General features: G+C 36.3%; 1 protein-coding gene across 4 annotated transcripts in view; it reads right to left on the bottom strand.

The window, feature by feature from the left end:
- The window catches only part of AKAP6 (A-kinase anchoring protein 6), a 480,061-nt gene that overhangs the window by 82,484 nt on the left and 378,836 nt on the right, over positions 1-18,741 (bottom strand). For all 4 annotated transcript variants that reach the window (XM_043555958.1, XM_043555961.1, XM_043555960.1 and 1 more), the window contains exons 10-11: positions 14,009-14,155; positions 10,729-10,953 (exon numbers count right to left, since the gene is read on the bottom strand). In XM_043555958.1, the coding sequence (XP_043411893.1) occupies positions 10,729-10,953; positions 14,009-14,155 (372 nt within the window). The remainder of the gene's footprint in view (positions 1-10,728; positions 10,954-14,008; positions 14,156-18,741) is intronic.

The raw sequence follows: 18,741 nt of genomic DNA, 5'->3' as shown, positions 1-18,741 counted from the left end.
TTTAAACTTCACCTGATATTAGTTATATAGGTACCCCATGTTTCAGTATCAATGGACAATTGGCTATCCCTTGTATATGGTCTACATTTTCTCATTCTTGAATTTTCATAAAACTCAAGGGAATCTACATTTTCCATTTCCTTTTTGTCAGGGCCTGAAATATTTGTAGAGGAAGCCACTTACAGATTCTCTCAGAGGACCTACCTTAACACTCAGTCCTGGCAAACAAAACTCTCTCCTTAAGAACAAAGAGACATAGAAAAATCAACACATAGATTAATAGACATTGTAGTTAAAAGGAGGGCCCAGTTTGAGCACTCAAAGCAACAGACTAATAGACTCCTTTTGAAATAGAATTAGTACAAGAAAAAAGAAAACCTTAGAAAATTTTAATCTAATTCTCAAAAATATGCACAAAGATATTGCATCCATGGCACTGAAGTAGGCACTTCTGCAAATGAAACAAATCAAGAACAGGAAAGATTGTACAAAGATGAAAAGAACTTCTGTTGAATTAAAAATTGCAGTGAAAAACTACAAAATTAGGTACTACAAAAACAGAAAACCTTGAGAATTCCACCAAAAGTCCCTGTATTAAAAAGTAGAAATAAAAATAGGTTTCTTTAAGGGAAGGAAAGATCTGGGGGACTCAATATACACAGAATGGGACCTCTAGAAAGAGGGAACTAAACTAAACATATGGAGAACTTGTGATAATCAAATGGTAGGCAAAACTCTCTGATCTAAAGCAAAATTTCAGTTGTCAAAAATCAATTAAGACTCACCAGGTTCCCAGCAAAAGAAATACAAAGGGACCAACACCCAGCCATAGATAAGTGAAAAACAAGGTTACTATGGAGCAACAAAAATCAGCCTTCTTTATGACTGTAAATGCCAAAAGAATCATTAGCAGTTTTGATGGTCAAAGGTTATATTTTCCATGACAAAATTTTACAGTTGGCCAAGCTATTGTTTATTTGTGAGGTCAAGTAAAATATATTTTCTGACACACAAGGTTTGGAGCATATACTAAGAATGCACTTTTCCTGTAAAAATTATTAGAAGATAATCTAATAGTACTAAGAATAATTTTTTTTAATGGAAAACCGTGGTATTAAAAAAAACTGATGTTGAGCAACGAAATGAGTATTATAAAGAATTAATTCCAGGGGCGCCTGGATGGCACAGTCGGTTAAGCGTCCGACTTCAGCCAGGTCACGATCTTGCGGTCCGGGAGTTCGAGCCCCGCGTCGGGCTCTGGGCTGATGGCTCGGAGCCTGGAGCCTGTTTCCGATTCTGTGTCTCCCTCTCTCTCTGCCCCTCCCCCGTTCATGCTCTGTCTCTCTCTGTCCCAAAAATAAATAAAAAACGTTGAAAAAAAATAAAAAAAAAGAATTAATTCTGAATCATGTTTCATATTCTTATAAAATATAATGCAAACATAAAAAAATTATTGCAAGTATGAGAAAGAATGTCATTGTGTTAGTAAAATAATAATAACATTAGGTAATAACTGCATCCAAGATGACACCAACAAAAATGGAGAAATAGGGTAGAGGATGCAGAAAAGTCAATTTATCATTTTAAAAGTGGCATCAATAAAAGGTAGATTCATTCTTGTTCTTGAATATAAGGGATATCTTTTTAAAAAAAATTCCAATTCACTAGGATAAAAATGAAGAAAACAACATGCCTTATAGCAAAATATTTAGACAAGACCACTGTGTAAGTAAGCTTCATGCATTGCTAACACTCAGCCCAGGGCCTGCCACATGGTAGGTGCCCAAGAAATATTTATTGGATGAATAAATGAAGGAACATGATGAGTTAAAAGATCAGCAATCTTAATCAAGAAACTAAATGTGGGCTGCCTGGGTGGCTCAATCAGCTGAGCTTCTGACTCTTGATTTTGGCTCAGGTCATGATCCCAAGGTTGTGGGATCAAGCCCCATGTCGGGCTCTACACTGAGCATGGAGTCTGCTTAAAATTCTCTCTCTCTCTCTCTCTCTCTCTCTCTCTCTCTCTTTTCTTCTGCCCCTTCCCTGCTCAAACATGTGCCCCCTCTCTCTCTCAAATTAAAAAAAGAACTATATGTGAAAGGGCTTACTTTTTTATTAGAAGATAGAGACTTTCAGATTTGATTAGAATGCAATTTATTTAAAAAATTCACCTAAAACAACATGCTAAAAATTTGATAACCAAATGACAGGCAAAGATATATGAAGACTTTAGGCATATTGTGAAGGACTTCAAGGCACCTAATAGATGAGAAAGGAATAAGGCAATGCCTCTGATTGTAGGGTCTCTGGTTAGTTCTGTTACATTCAAATCCCGCATCTCTTCAACCTGGTCATTAATTTTAACCAAGAGTGTTCTGTATTCTGTTTCTCACAGACCTGTACATTTGCTTGCCATCACTGTACCAGCCATTTGTATAATTCTTTGCACTTTTAAATCAACCGAGTCCTGATGATGTATAAAACAACAAAAACATATATATTCATGCTACCTGTGCCACCTTTCTGATTGAAATTTATAACTAGGAAAACCTTTTCTTTCCCATTTTAGACCCGCATGTCTATTCAAATTATAAAGATATTATAATGTTAGAAAGGAAATGGATATAAAGACAAAGTTGGCTACTGTGGTGCCAAAGGCAACAAACTTTGGTTCAAAAGATGCCCTTGTCCTTCTGAAGCATCATTCTCAACGAAGTAAACATGACTCCTGGAATACAGAATTGTCTGTATACCAGAAGTTTTATGCCAAATGGAAAGTGTTGTTTAGAGGAATTAAATGACATCTATAATTGAATAGATTCATCCAGGGAAAAAGATGGCTACGACACAGTCACAGAATGCTAGAGGTGAGGGGAAGCCTTTCAAACAAAAAGCCTAAATTTACAAATAAATAATATTAGGCAAAAAGAAATTATTTACTGAGATCACACAGCTGGAAATCCTAGGTCATAATGTTGCCAACAAACATGACCTAGTAAGGGTACTCTATAACTACCATTAATTGGTAAACTGTAAAAGAATGATGTGGTACTAAAGTTACAGAAGAGGATTCACAACTCAATATTAACACTAAAAAAATAAATTTTGTTTATCTCCTTAAGTGGAGTTCTAATTGTCTGTGTAGAGCAGTAAACCAGGAGAAATATGATGAAGATATAAAAAGAGTGTTTACAAAAGAAGGTCAGGGAGACAAAAAATGGGGAAGAAAAGGGACTCTAAGCAGCTGTTTTGCCATCTTGCTCAAAAGCCGAAAAGTAGCCTGATGTGGAGATCCACCTTTGATAATCTGGGATCTGGTCTATTGCATCCCAAAAGAGCTGTCCTTTTCCCAAGTGAGAGGGGAAACTTGGAAGGTGTACTGATTGCCTCCTTTTTGCTAGGCTTTAGAGGAAAACAATCCTCTTGTGGTTTTACCTAGATGATTATAGGTCAATGACCAAACAATAAGATAGATAATTCACTTCCTATTGAGCATACAACTTACCTCAAGTAACTGAAACCCCATGGACTTTTCTTTATGTTTACTACTTATCTATTTATTTTGCTGTATTAACAATAAATATTTTTTTAAAAGACCAGTTTATGCTATAGTAATTATAATGCTAATATATATTGAGTTCTTACTATGCAGGCTCTAGTTGCAAGCAACTTTCATATATAGTATCTTATAACCACTCTATGAGCTAAGTGCTATTACTATCCCTATTTGTAAGATGAGAAACCTAAGGGGCTTTAAGATCAGGGATTAGAAATAGTTAGAGTCATGATAAACCCAAGCATCTTGAACTCACCTGTGTAAGCTTCTTCCCTAATGTGGAACAGATTCACTGCTCCCATCCTACACTTATATAAGTGGAGAGCATGGAGACAAGTTTACAATTCTGTTCCCCATTTTCTACTCAAATTGAGTGTGTTAACAATAAAAATAACATTGAAATAATGTTAAGAAATCAATTAAGACTTAATAGAAACATTAATCACAGTGGTTTCAGAGCCTAAATGTATTTCTGTCTGATTTTCTAAGCAGCAATAAAGTAAAGATGGGTGAGATCTCCCTCTCATCTTCCTAGATTAGCATTGCAGCCTTTAATTTCCATGAATCTGGTTTACCTGATAGCAATAATATGAATGACACCTTTGAAATAAGTACACGGCTATATCTTTGTATCCTCAACTCATTCCCCTTCATGGGAATCATTCAGTATCTCCTTCTAGTGAAAGGTGTGCTCAGAAAGAATTAGGTCTTTGTTGTTTCTTTCTTTTTTTCTTTCTTTTCTTCTTCTTTTTTTTTTCACTTCAGAAGGCTGCACTAAGACTGCCAATAAAAATTTCCTGTGGATCTTCCCACCAAACCCAAATGGTAGTGTGTATAACATTTATTTAAATCTCTCTTTGAATTCAAACCTTAACCCAGCCAAATTTTTTAAAAGACAGTTCTGGATTGTATCCAGTTACTTAAAATTACTTCCAAAGTGTTAGATGATGGATTTCTTATATGTGGTGGGACAAAATATCTGCTAAAAGCTGAATTCAGTATTTTCTTTTGATGAACCTAACATGGTTAATATAATAGCTTTTTAAAAAATTGTATCTAAGACATATAGAAAAGATTAAATCCTGTCTGATGTCTGTTGATTTTGAAAGCATTTGCATGCTTTTGTCACAGCCAGATTGAATCACTGTAATTCTTTGCAGCTTTGCCAACAACATCATTACAAAGTTTGTAATGGCTCCAGGACACAGCAGCAGGGATGATCCTGAACCTGTAGGAACCATGGCTTCCTTTCACATATTACAAAACTTCCAAAATATTTTCTTCTGTCTTTCAACCTAGTCTTAAAAATGTGGGTTTGGGGGGACACGACCAGTGTATTTATGCTGCCATTGAGATTGGTTACAGTGGACATGGGAAATTCCCTCTAAATGTCTTGGCCAGATTGGTCCAATTTTTACTTCTGGAAATTACAGTGAGATTTGAGAAAATGTTTCTTAAAGCATGAGGACTGTGTTTAGCTCTTTTATTTATCTCTCTCTTTTTTTAAGTACATTAGTGATATCCCTTTTCGGAGTAATTACTTAGTAATGCTGCACATTTAATAGTTAATTTGAAATCCTTTTAAAGACTGTATCCTGAAAATTTTAATTTCTAAGATTTCAAACATTGATTTGCTGATTCCTTCAGCTGGCTGTCAAGTATTCAGACATGGGGTGAGAGCAGGCTACCAGTTGATGTGTGTTTTGTAGATCTTTGACCTAGGGACTATTGAGTTTACAAAGTAGTGGCAGATTCTGGAATAAACTTACTAGGTCTGACTATTGGCTCTAACACTTACTACCTGAATGACCTTAAGTAAATTACCTCAATTTTCCCTGCCTTGGCTTTCTCATCTATAAATACAGAATAAAAAACTACCTGCCTCAGGATGGTGATAAGGATTAAATAGGCAAATGCAGGTAAGACATTTTGAAACTGTGACTTACATCCTATGAGCAGGTGATAAGTACCAGTTGTCATCGTGTCATTGCTAAAATTATTAAAGAACATTTTGTCTCCTTCTACTGCAATTCCCACATGGCCTCCTTTCCTCAAAGGAGATGCAGATGGTACCATTGCCATGCTTGTGATAATTTTTGTAATCTAGAGCACGGTCAGGAAACTAAGGCCTGATGGCCAAACCTGACCCACTGTCCACTTTTGTAAATAGTTTTGTAACTTAGTTCTATTGAACACACTATACTAATTCATTGACATATTATTGGTGGCTGCTTTTACACTACAGCAGCAGAGTTGAGTAACTGTGACAGAGATTATATTATCTGGCCTTTGGAGAAAATGTTTGCCAACCCTTGATTTAGAGTAAAACAAGGTTTCAATGTTCATTTTGAAGGATCAGTGAGTGACAGGGAGAATACTGGAATTTGAACCCAAAGACCATGGCTGTTGCTCTGTCTCTGCTCCTTGTTGCTATGTGGATTCAAACAAGTCATGTTGACTTTCCACATCTCAAGTTCTTCATTCATAAAAATAAATAAAAACATCCTTAAGGAAGTGACCACAATTTTCAACTTACATAATTAGTAATTAGTCTAAGGTTTAAGTATAATAGCTTGCATAAAAGTGCTTGGTCAAACTTAAATTGCTAAGCAAATTTGGGCCATTAATCATTGCCAAGCTTACCAAATCTATTCCACTCATTCATTCACCTTCTTGATGACAGAGCCTCTTGGCAACTCTAAACTTGTCCTTCCCAGGCTGATTCTGGGCCCAGTCCAGTGCTGCAGCCTCCTCTGGCTGGTAATGAATAATTTCTCCCCAATTTGAGTCTTTAGAATAATGAATTTAGTTATGGAATACAATAAACATATGATTAGGTAATTATTTTCTCTTTGAAGGGCCATCATTAAAAAGTAGTGCTTTCCAGCCAATGGCATTAAAACTGCATGCAAACAGCTCTAAGGGGCCCTTCGCCAGCTGACCTCATGAAATCTCTGACGTGCCTTCCACATTTTATTGTAATGGTGTGTTCACTCCTTGACAATTTTGCATTTCTGTCCCAAGGGTCTCAGGTTCGCATCTTCATGTATCTCCCCATGCTGGGCTTTGACTCTTTCTTTCTTAGGTAGAATTTCACCTTGTGTCTAATCCCACATTTATCACACTTACTGCCTTAAAGAAAAAGAATACATTCCACAATTGCTTTTTCCCTTTTTCTGAAAACTTAAGATCCTGATCCTTTCTCTCATCCCAGACCAAACTCAAAGAAGGAAACAGTTCTGTCTACAAAGGGACAGGTTTTCCTTTTCATATGCAGCACCCTCCTACCCGTTCTCCTGGGTAGTGCACTGTGGCTTATCTATCATTACTCTGGGTGTCATATAAAGGAATTTGTTCCATTAAAAGCCTGAGATTATAGAGAATGGAGAATCATAAAGCTATATCCTGTGGATAAATCCTGTCTTCCATGTGACCAATGACAGCAGTAGACATTTGGGAACCCACAAGAAGAGGCAAATTGTGGCAAAGAGTTCCACACATAAAGATTCTTTAATAACTCCTATCTGAGAAATTTTATCACCTAAAAAGGCAGAGGGTATCTGTTCTTTGGATTTGTGGTAAGTAAAAAGTTTTTATTCTGCATATGCTTATTATCAATTATGATTTTGACAGGTTATAAACATTATGTTACATTATTATTATATTACAAACATTTGGTTTGATTCTTCCAATGAACGTGATAATATACAGAACACTTGATTAATCATACACTAAGCACTAAAGAGTAAACAGCTCAGAAATATTTAAAATTCTGGCTAGGAAAGACATTTATTCCAACAGACAGGCATAAAGCTTTCTTAAAAAACAAAAAAGAAGTGCCATCATGCTAGATCCACTTAGCTCATCTGATCAAATTCCTCAAGGTCAAAACTTTAGAAGGGACTCAAGTTTCAGGTTATAGAGAATTATCAAGACTCCATAATCTCAAAAATTTTGAAAGTTTCAATTTAAAAAGTGACACATGACAAAAATAAAGGTCTACACTGATATAGTATAAAACTGTAAAATAAAAACACAAATACTTTCACCTCCCAAGATCTTCAATAGCCAAAACTATTTGCTATTCTGGCCCAGTTGCTGAAGATTGTGACTGATAAACCAACCGCAAAGCAATAGTGACATTTAGTTCTGTTCTGTTCTTCTCTCTGAGTCATCCAGCATTGAAGGGAATTCAGTAAATATCAATAAATATCAATTTTGCATAGTAGTTCAGAGAATAGACTTTAGAGTCAGACAGCCCTAGATTTAAACCTAATTCTAGGGGTGTCTGGGTGGTTCAGCTGGTTAAGCATCTGACTCTTGGTTTCTGCTCAGGTCATGATCTCATGGTTCCTGAGTTTAATTAAGCCCCATGTAGGACTCGATGCTGATAGTGCAGAGCTTGCTTGGGATTCTCTCCTTTTCCCCCTCTTTCTGCCCCTCCCCTGCTTGCTCTCTCTCTCTCTTAAAATAAATAAAAAACTTAAAATTTGTTTAGAAAACAAAAGAAAAAAAACCCCTAATTCCACCACTCATTCTGGCCTTAGACATACAAAACTTAACCTTCAACTGGCCATTTCCATACTTGCAAAATCAAGATGCTATACTAACTTCACAGGCTGCTATTAGCATTAAATTAGATACAGGTATATATTCACAATGGAATATCATACAAATATCAAAATAAATGAATTATAGCCATACTCAATGACATGAATGAATCCTGTCATTACAATATTAAATGAAAAAAGAAGTCCTAAAAGATAATACACAGCATGATTACCTTTTAATAAAGTTAAAAACAAATAAAATAAAAAAAAATATTCTTTCCTATCAAAGGAAAGCAAGGGCACAAAGAATATGGGGTTCATGATTATCTAAGGTGAGGAGGGCAGGGGATGGAATAGGGCTAGAAAATCAGATCGAGAGATGAACATTATCATCAAAGTCTTACCTTTTGTGGGAGGGGCAGGATAGAAAAATGTCTATACCTACTTTAAAACCAGCTAAATATGTAAGAATGGGGTACAAAAGCAATTAGTTTGATGACCAGAGACACTGAAAATATAAAAATGCCCTAAGAAAAAACAATCTTTGAGGAAAACAAATAAAACAGCAAAGAGCATATGATAGTCTCTAGCACTTTTGAAATAAAAATCCTAGGATTATTTTCAGGCACTAAAATGTACATGGTAAATACTGATTCAGATGTAGTGAATATTTCCCTAGTGGCTACAAAGTATTAGCAAATGACTAGGACACCTAGGAATTATCTACTGATCTGGAAGTCTAGAGATTTTTCTCTCTCACTGTTTCTCCTTTGTTTCTTAAACTCTCTTAAATTTGTTACTAGGATAGCTGAAAATCATGACACTATACAAAGCTAAAGCATAAAGCTAATGTCTTTTGGAAGCGTCAGCAAAATGAATGCAGAACAGCTCACTCTTACATTTATAATAATAACAACAAACATGGGAGGGGGAGTTGTTTATAAATATCTATAAGATATGGTGTAGGTATATAAATAATTGTAATAACAAACTTCCTGTTTTTATTTCCAATTATTGTATAACATTTTTGGGTTTATAATATTAAGAGATTTCTGGCCTTTAAATGTACCATTACACAAAAAGCAGAAGTAATAATTTATACATATAAACTCATAACTGTGTGAGATAAATACTATCAGCATCCCATATTTTAGATGAAGAAATTGAGGCACCAAGGGATAACATAAGGAACATGACCAAGGTCACACAGCTGGCTGGGGTCATTTACTGGTTCATTAATGCTGTGACATAGATACTGTGGAGAAAAAATATATTTCACAACATCCAGCCTACTAATGACCAGGATGCTTTATAAGGTGCATGCTATGTTCAAGTAACACAGGGAAATACCAGAAGGCTCCATCTCCCTGCGATGGGGGTTAGAGCAAGACAAGTAGAGATGAAATAACAAATCTTCTGGACATTAGAGTTTAGAGAGTAAAACCTATTTGCCTTGGAAAGAGGCTTTCATTTCATTTCCAGTTTGGTCTTGTCAGTTCAGCGGCAGAAGAGAAGGTTTTCAACCAAAGCAATTTGTAGGTGTGTAATGCAGACAGTTTATTGGGAAGTATTGTGGCCTTACCTTTGACAGCTCCTCCTCTAAGGCTATGCAAGTAAGCAACATGAGCCTGCTTATGTGGCAGACGGAAAGGGAGCCATCATGTGACTCAATTCTACGACAGACAGTTGGAAGATTGCAGGGCTGCAAGGGGATGGCAGTGGGGGGAGGGGCTGGGAGTGAATAAAACCTGGTCCTGGAAAGCATCGAAAAGGGACAATTCCTTGGTCCTAAGAAGTTCTCTCCTTCTTGGTTTTCTCCTTTCTCCTCTTTGAGACTATTTATGCCAGAAGGTTTCTTGCCACCAAGTTCATATCCTGTAACCCCAGAGCCTCAGACTGATAACAGCCAGAGCCTAAATAATCACTGCACTTACAGGAAGATTCAAAGGGAATAGACTAGCATAGGCAATACAAGAAAATATTTGAATTTTAAACTGCTTTTGAATAGATGGTGCATAAACCATGGACACAAATGAGGTACATGCTTTTTCGTGGACATCCAGTGAACACACACATAGCTGTGTTGCTAAGGTTGGCATTTTTCTATGGTGGAATATGCCTGTAATGTAGGAACCTCTTACTTTATTTCTTCCCTCCATAAATAATTGATACTCTCACATGTAAAAATTATGTTTCTTTTTGTTAGCATTAATGGTATTCAATTAAATCATGTGCTTTTATCATATCACTTCATGGAAGTATTTTTAGCCACATTATTTATGGAACATTTAGGTCTGCCTTTCAAAGTCCTCAGGAATCTTTAGTGTTTGCTGGTCTGCTTTTAATTTATCAAAGCCCTCCCTCCACAGGCACTGCACAAAACACACAAGCAGCAGAGACTCCCCCCCCCATACAATGTGTATTTGATATGCTTAATGTTCATCTTTATACACACACAGACGTTGGCGTACAAGAAACGTGGAGGGTGTCTATAAATTCAAGGAAACATTTGAGTGCACAGTGATACATAGATACATGGGTATAATACTTTATGTACTTGATAAATATTTCATCCCTCCCATAAAGAAAGCTTTTTATCAACTTGGATTGTTTTTTTATTACCTTAAAGTATTGCAGTTGTTTCTCAGCATTCATTGTTCCTTCCTTTTCTTGTCTCAGACAGGAATTGAAGATGAAAAGCTCTGTATCTCTTAGCCACCCTTTCAGTTCTTTGATCCTGACCTCCAGCTGCCTTACCAGGCTTCCGCTTTCGGGAGAGAGCAGGTCACGTGGACCAGACCCACTGTGCCCTGCCATTGTGTCCTGGATCTTCTGTCCTAGGGTTTTCTAAGGCATCGGATTAAAAACAAAAACAAAAACAAAAACACACCAACAACAACAACAAAAAAACACAAAAACATAGATTAGCTCAGGTACCAAAAACATATCACAGTTTGGCTGGTAACAAGAGCCACCTGGAAGGTGTCCGGCTGCACCTGCTACTTCACAACTGACATTCAGTTCAGATTAGCTCATTGTTCCATTTAGGATTTTCGAATTCTTGAGCCATGTGTGTTGTTCTGACCACCACCAGAGGCTTAAGAAGACCTCATTCACTTATAATTTCCTTTAACAGGAAGGAAAAGTTCACCATGGACACTGATGAAAATTCATTTGAATTCTCATGATGGGAGTTTACAGTAAACTAGTGTCTGCATAACATTTTCAGGAGATAGAAGTCTGAGTTTAATCAATATACTAAAGAGGCCAGGAGTAGATTATGCATGGAGAATTAAATTCCTTTTGTTTCGTTTTGTTTTGTTTCATAAAGTATAATTCCCCAAACCATATATGACTGAGGGCTGTTCAGAAGGGGTAGCCTCCTCGGTGCTGTTGGCACATTTTACCTGACTTGGAAATTGTTCAACCCACACTTAACCACTTTGCATTTCTGGTTGCTAGATTTTCTTATATATGTGTCAAAATAAGCCCCAATCCACTATGCTAGAAGCCTTCTTAGATTAACCACTATGGCATGAATGTGCAGTTGGGAGGGCTTTTTTTTTTTTTTTAATGGAAAACACTCTGGAGAATCAGTAGGAGTTAATCTATAATGATGAATTAAACCTACAAAAATAAGCTTAAAACACAAATAAAATTAAGTCAACAAACATTCATTTGCTGTGTGGTGTTCTGTAAATAGTATCTTTAGGAGATCATAACAGAAAAATAGCCTTTCTTGGCAACACCCTTGTATTTTCATGGTGCAAATATTGATAATTTGAAGACCCTCAGTGGAATCCAGATTTAGCTATTGTTTTTATGCTGTAACAAAAGTAGCAGCAGGAGGTGAAATCAATGCCCTTGGAGGGTAGGGTCACAAAAAAGAATTTATTGCCACTTTTTTGTTCTGGAACAGTTTGCAATCATAAATTCTTCATAAACAGAATACTTCAGAGAATGGTCCGTCTTCATAAATATACGACAGAGGACATCAATTTCATTTAATTCACAATTTGTGTCAGCACAGCAGATGCCAATGCCTGCCTTGATAGGGTTGTTTAATATGCAATTGAGACAGAGTAATATGCAGCACAGGGGACAAAATTTCACAGATTAAACTGTACGCACCACTGACATTTCATTCTAATGTATTTCCATTCCACACTGTTCACCTTAGATGAAAGTAATATTAAAAACCATATCCCTCTATTTTACTATTGTTAGAAGTTAAAATCCTTGTCTTTAAATTTTTTTCATGCCAATTAAAATGTAATCATGCCAATTAAAGCGGTATGCCTGGTGGTGTTACTGCAGCACAGGTTTTGTTAAAAATCTTCCCCCCGCCCTTCTCTCCCCCTAAATCATGACAAAACTCTGCATATTGTATTCAAATGGTATTTTTGTCAAAATGGCAACCGTTTTTCGGGTATCTGACTCATGAAGGATAGCTAAATATTCTGTTTCTTTAATATTATGTTGATTTAAAATTTTTGTTGAGGAAGCAATATACGTGCCATCAAACAATTTTCAAAAAAGATTGTGTTTAGTTATTTATCAAATTAGAAACAGATATATTAAACTAAAGCTCTTTCTATCAAACACATAAAGTTGCTGTTCTCATCTCTTTAGTAAAACAACCCTTTAAAAATGTCGTACGCTAACCACATTTCTCCTGCAGGAGATCAATGAATTCTGTACAAGTTAGTAGGTTCCAACTTAAATCACCATATTATAAGGTGGAAGCCATTAATTACTATTAAAAAGTAATGTAACAGTAGGTCAGAGTAAAAACTTTCCATGTTTTAAGTTACTTTGCACAAGTGTAGAGCCTAGTGAATTTAGATGAGAAAGCAAGGATTTAAACTTGCAGTTTTTTTAATCACCTAGATTAAGTATGGCATAAACTGAACACTGGCAATCCTCCAAGTCATCAAGGTACACGGAGAGCTTTTTATTCAAAATATTTTTGGAGTATTATTTCTTTAAAATTAAAAAAAAAAGAGGCAGGAAATGGAAGGCATGCAAAATTATGCTCCATAACTGACACCACCCATACTTTGCTGTTATAATTAATCATTTAAGTAATTGACAAATTTAGCTTACCCTTGATTTGAAGTGAAGGCAATTTAGGAGAGAAGTTGATGAAAAAATACAGTCTAACCTCTCTCTCTCTCAGCTGTCTTCCAACAAAAGGACAGTACTGTCTCATGCACAGTGCCATCCAGGTCTCTGGGTAACAGAATCTCTATATTGCCTTTTTGCCAGATTCTTGCATCTCAGGCTTTGGCTGAGACCCAGCCCATCATTGCGTGAAATGAATTACATGAAACTTTTTTTTTTTTTTGGCTTTTGTTAAAAGTGAGCTGGAAATTGAGGCACAAAACAGAGGCCGATTTCATTCTGCAATTCAGATTTGGGTCAGATTTGCATCTTTGTTTTGGTGGCTTTAGTGTCACTTGAAAGCTGTAGTGACAACTCCCCTTTTCATCTGAAGGGTACAGTAAATAGTTACACAGTGGATGTCTCTAACATGTACCTTCAGAGTAAATTCTATTAACATTCATTCAAGCATGACAGTCAGTGTATATCAGATATACTGTATTATAGTTCACTTGGTGCATACCCATAATACATGGCATATTTTACTTACTTTTGTATGTATTAAAGAACCAAAATTATTAAAATCTGAGAGGAGACAAGCTCAGTGTAAAAAAAATCCCACAGAAAAGGAAAAGCAGTGTTTTTTCCTCATAATAGCATAAATAGCTTGTTTGAAATGTAGGTAGTGAATTGAAAGAGAGAGATATTTGTGCTTCAAATTAGAAATTAGACAGATAGAGTACTTCACTACACAAAAAATGTACACATAACCTACAAACAGTAATAAAAATGCAAATACCCCAAGCAGTTCCCATTTTTCATTAATTGAATCCACTTTTTCAAGGAGATCATTTGGTAGTAAAACGCCACCTTTCTTCAAAGCTTCAACCTTACTAAGCAGCTCCGTCTTTTTCAGGTCCCTGATGGACATTTCCACACTGTATCTCTAAAACGAGAAGAGAGAAGGAAAGCTATCATTAGGGAGACAGGTGTTCTCTGCAAATCTTTGAGCACAGAGTTAGTGACGCTCATGAGGGTTAAAAGTTTTTGTTTCCAATAAAATTTATGGGAAGGCTAAACCTAAGTACCTTGAGTCGTTGAGCAATACTGCTGAAAATAGTTAAAGTATATATTACTCACACATACATAAACATCCAAGGTATTCCATTTAGTTGACTAAAATTTATGTCACATTAAAGTAAAGTTTACACACACATTGGGTCTTTAATTTAGAATATTCCAAGTAGGAAAATACCTGGTCTAGGAAAATTTACTGTTACAGTTAATTTGGGTCAACATTCGCTCCAGAGCGCTGCCCATCTCTCATGTCTGCCCCACAAAGGACTAGTGGTACAGGGTGGTACAAATAAAATGTTCCCTAAAGATTGTGTAAACTTCCTCCTTATTCTGTAAGTCTCCAGAGTTCTCAGTTAACCCTTTTTTCCCCATTTTCTTTTACTTAAAAATTGCATGGGCTTGAAGAAGAAGTACTTATATAGAGAAAAAAGCAAACCAGAGCTTTGAAATGGTTACAAATCTATGTTTCTTTATTGATTATTGTAAAATGTCCCAAACATCACAATTGATTACAGTCCCCTCTCCCCCAATATACATTGTATTGTAACAAACTGCCAAGTGAGTCTCTAGATGTTTTGCTAGATGTTTTGCCAGAGATAATGTAAGTGCCATTTAATATGGCAGTTACTATAGTGACTCTCTTCAAATAACTCTATTTGGATAACTTCATAGTTAGAAAGTCTTGTATTATGAATAGATATAAATGACTGTGGCTATATTTTTAAAAGGTACTACACACAAAAAACACCTCTGCGTTGAAAACTAGATTCTAGTTAAAATACTACACCTATTTTACAACTTCAGCACATTGTCAAAGTATAATGGCAATCCCCATTTTTTTTCTTTGAGCCATAAAAGTTGGGGCACTAAGGTTCTTGGTAGTACTGCTCCATTGCTCTAACCAAGCTAAGAGGAGCACCTTAACAGATCTAATAAGAAAAGCTTTTGTCTGGGCAAATCAGCAAATCAGCAAGTTCAAAACCTGCCCAAGCATGTTATTCACCTTTAAACCATGATATTGTATATGATCCCAAACTAAAATACGATTGGAAGCAGCTTAAAGGAAAAGAAGGTGTGAAATCCTTGTTTTGGGTAATAGATCCTCAGCATTTACGTGCATATGTTTGCATACTTTTAGTTTCTTATTTTAATCTTTCATTTACGCTAAGCATGCACATCATTTGTATTATGTAAACTTCTCCAAATGTTAGTCATTTGTGGATCACAGAACAAAATGTTTTAAATGAGGTGATTTAAAGCATTTCATAGTATTAATGAATGTTGATCAGGGTGTCAAAGTATCCAAAATTACATGAATATGCATAACGAAAAAAATCAAGGGTTGTTTGAGAACTCTTCCAGAATTTGACCTGTGATAGGTGGGAGATTCTGATTGCATTTTCTAATGGCAGGCAATTACCAGGATCATGTTACTCCAATACTTAAAAAACACACTGGCCACTCGAGTTTTCTGGACCAAACACTCAACAAGTATTCCAGAAACCCAGATAGTGTTTTATTTATCAGAGTGATGATTGAGGAGAGGGCAATCTGCTTTATGTAATCAGATTCCCATCTAAAGATGATGCTGCCGACAAAGATTTACATAATTAATTTGGTAAGACTTCTTTGACATAATATTGGGGAAACCAGCATTTCGGGCAGGCAGACGAGTCCTATTCAAATCTTTTGCTTTTGCCACGTGCCCTGACAGAGGGAGTCCTCCGGCTGTGCCACCTGGGAGCAGCCTCAACCAGTTATCACTGTCGCTTGTGACAATCTCATCCCCTCTCTTTATCCCAACTTTTAATGGCTCCCACATAGCAGATCAGTCAAGAAAGAGAACAGTTTAGATTTGGCCCATAAAAATAATAGTCTTATAATAATAAAAATATAAAAAGCAATTAATTTAATTTTAGACATAATAAAATAATTTTCTCTATGAAATGTGGTACAAGTAGTCACAGCAACCTCTAATAAACGGTTATTACATTAAAAAAACTTGTCTTTATGTACTCTCTCTGGTCTTGTCCCCACGTAACCTACTGTATAAAGAGCTTGATTAAAGATGTGATTGATGGACAATGCCTTCAAACTATAAAAGCTAAGATAATCCAGCCAATTATTAGGTGTGTTGGTATGTACCTGAAAGATACTAGAATGTCATGTAATTTAAGGCAAAAATATTTGTTCTTATTTTTGAGGCACTCTGAAGGTTGAATCTGATATGATTTGAGACCTCAAGCAGTATACATATATAATAATGCAAACGTTTTCGTTGATGCTCAGGACATTTTGCTCTTCTCTCTCCAACATCTTTTCAGAAGCATCAGACGGGGAGAATCAACGGCCTGCTCTATCAGTCATCCTATCGAGTAGGGCTACTTTATCCTGTGGTGAGAAGATAATTTAATCTTCATATTCATTTCACCCACAGCAGTAAGTGAGCAGAGGCTGCCCCATTGTGTCCTATAGCCTGGGATATTATGATAGAGACTACTCTTCAATAGCCAAAAATGAGATTAACGAAGTTAAAGTCAGATGGCTTTTCTTGAGTGCTAAGGTAAATAAGCATCCAGTATTTAATTTCCCCACAGCACCTGCTGTGGGCCTCTCTGTCTAGTCAAAAATAAAATATACTCTATTGAAAGGGCATATTTACATTATTAAGTGTATTTGCTTGGCCAATTCAATTTTGACTAATGAAGCCTCCTAATAGATACGTGAATGATCTAAATTAAAAACGCAGGCCACTTCTATCCTAAATGCCACTCCTAGGTGTACAGAAGGTATACGAAGAAAACTTTAAAAACGGAGTTAAAAATAACCACCAATGTTAGCTTGCTGTTGCCACTAAAAATTAAGGAAGTTTTCAGAAATTCTCACTCAGTCCTTTCTTTTTAAAAGTACAAACGCTAAAATTGAATTATAAAACAAAGCCAGTAAAAATAGGGATTTCTGAAGTAAATATAATTAGAAATGCATAAAGACTTGATTGAGATAACTTTTTTGACAGTTATGCTAAAGGCTCTTTTCCCTCCTAAAATCTTTTTTTTTTTTTTTTTTGTTAAAAATCACACCAAAAATTCTGCCTAAATGGAGACTGGAACAATGCCTTGAAACAGTGTTAATTGTCACCATGGAAACCAGAAGAATAAGCCATTTTGAAACTGGTATAGAAGGCACACATTGAGAAACTCCAGCATTTTTCTGCCTCCCTCAATGTTAAAGAACAAGATGCCTTGTCACGGTGAGGTCAGAGAAAGAAAGCATCATGAAAGGGTTGTAGATACTCACTGTCTAGTAAATAAAAAAATAGAAAATAAACTACATACAGCTAATGCTATAAGATTCTACCCAGTGAATCTTTTTGAAATAGAAAGATCATCAAAAGATGGCCAGGATTGGGGGATGGATTCCACCTAAGCAAAACTTCAGGGCTATATTATGTGAACCTTGCCCCCAAAGCTCCCTGGGAATTCTGCTGTTGTAATAAAACTTCAGAAGAGGAAAGAAAAAAGGCAGCATGATGGAATTCAAAATAATGCTCTAAAAGCACACAGAGAGATTAAGACATCCATTGTAAGACTTTTGTATGGTGCTTCTGTTGGTTATGCTGAAAAGAGACCAGACATTGCTGAGCAGAGAGTGAAGTTTTGGCTACGAGAAGCACAAGAATTAAACCAAAGAATTTTCTTGATTATTAGAACAGGGCTGTCTGATTCTGTGTCTTCGGGGTTTAAGTATTTACATCCTATACCATATTTTAACTGGGCTTGATGTGACTTTATATTAGGAAGAGTTAAACTTTAAGCAAGGAAAATGATCTAGTCATTAGAATAACAAATTTGAATATCTTTCCAAGTGCCAAGTAATACCACAAACACCTGTATATCCAGCATAATCTCCTTTCCTGTAAACACACAACAGATAGAGAAAATACAGTGGGGGGGGGGGATGTATTTTAGTCTTTTAACAAGAAAGCCTATGGTAGGAACACACCAAAACACCAAACTACCACCAAAACTATATGTGGAAAATAGGCATTTTTGCACAAAAATGCAGAGATGTGTCTGTCTATGACTCCCGCATTGTGTTTTCTGGCTAGTGTTTGCCCTCCTCATGTGAGACTTCATGGTGGCCCCTCAGCAAGTCCATGCCTAATGCCATTCAGTGGTGAACAAAGAGTCTTTTTATATGAAAGTCCAGGGTCCACAGCTCAGCTGTACATGCCCCCGCATGCTGGAATCTGCTAGAGGCCAGTGTCGTCTCTGCAGCACCTCTGGTGTTGCCCCCTTTTCCAGAACACCAGTGTCCAGCATCTCATGACGCATGTGATGTTTCACATTGAGCCAATTTCACCAACACTTTGGGAAGATGTTCGAGAATGAAGAAGGCGGCTCGAGCCCACGACAAATAAGAGTCGTTATTTCTTACAAACTCTTTGTATTTTAC

Source organism: Prionailurus bengalensis, chromosome B3 (assembly GCF_016509475.1).
Source record: "Prionailurus bengalensis isolate Pbe53 chromosome B3, Fcat_Pben_1.1_paternal_pri, whole genome shotgun sequence".
NCBI classification, from domain to species: Eukaryota; Metazoa; Chordata; class Mammalia; order Carnivora; family Felidae; genus Prionailurus; species Prionailurus bengalensis.
The sequence above is the reverse complement of the archived record's forward strand: the minus strand, read 5'-3'. Positions and strand labels throughout refer to the sequence as shown.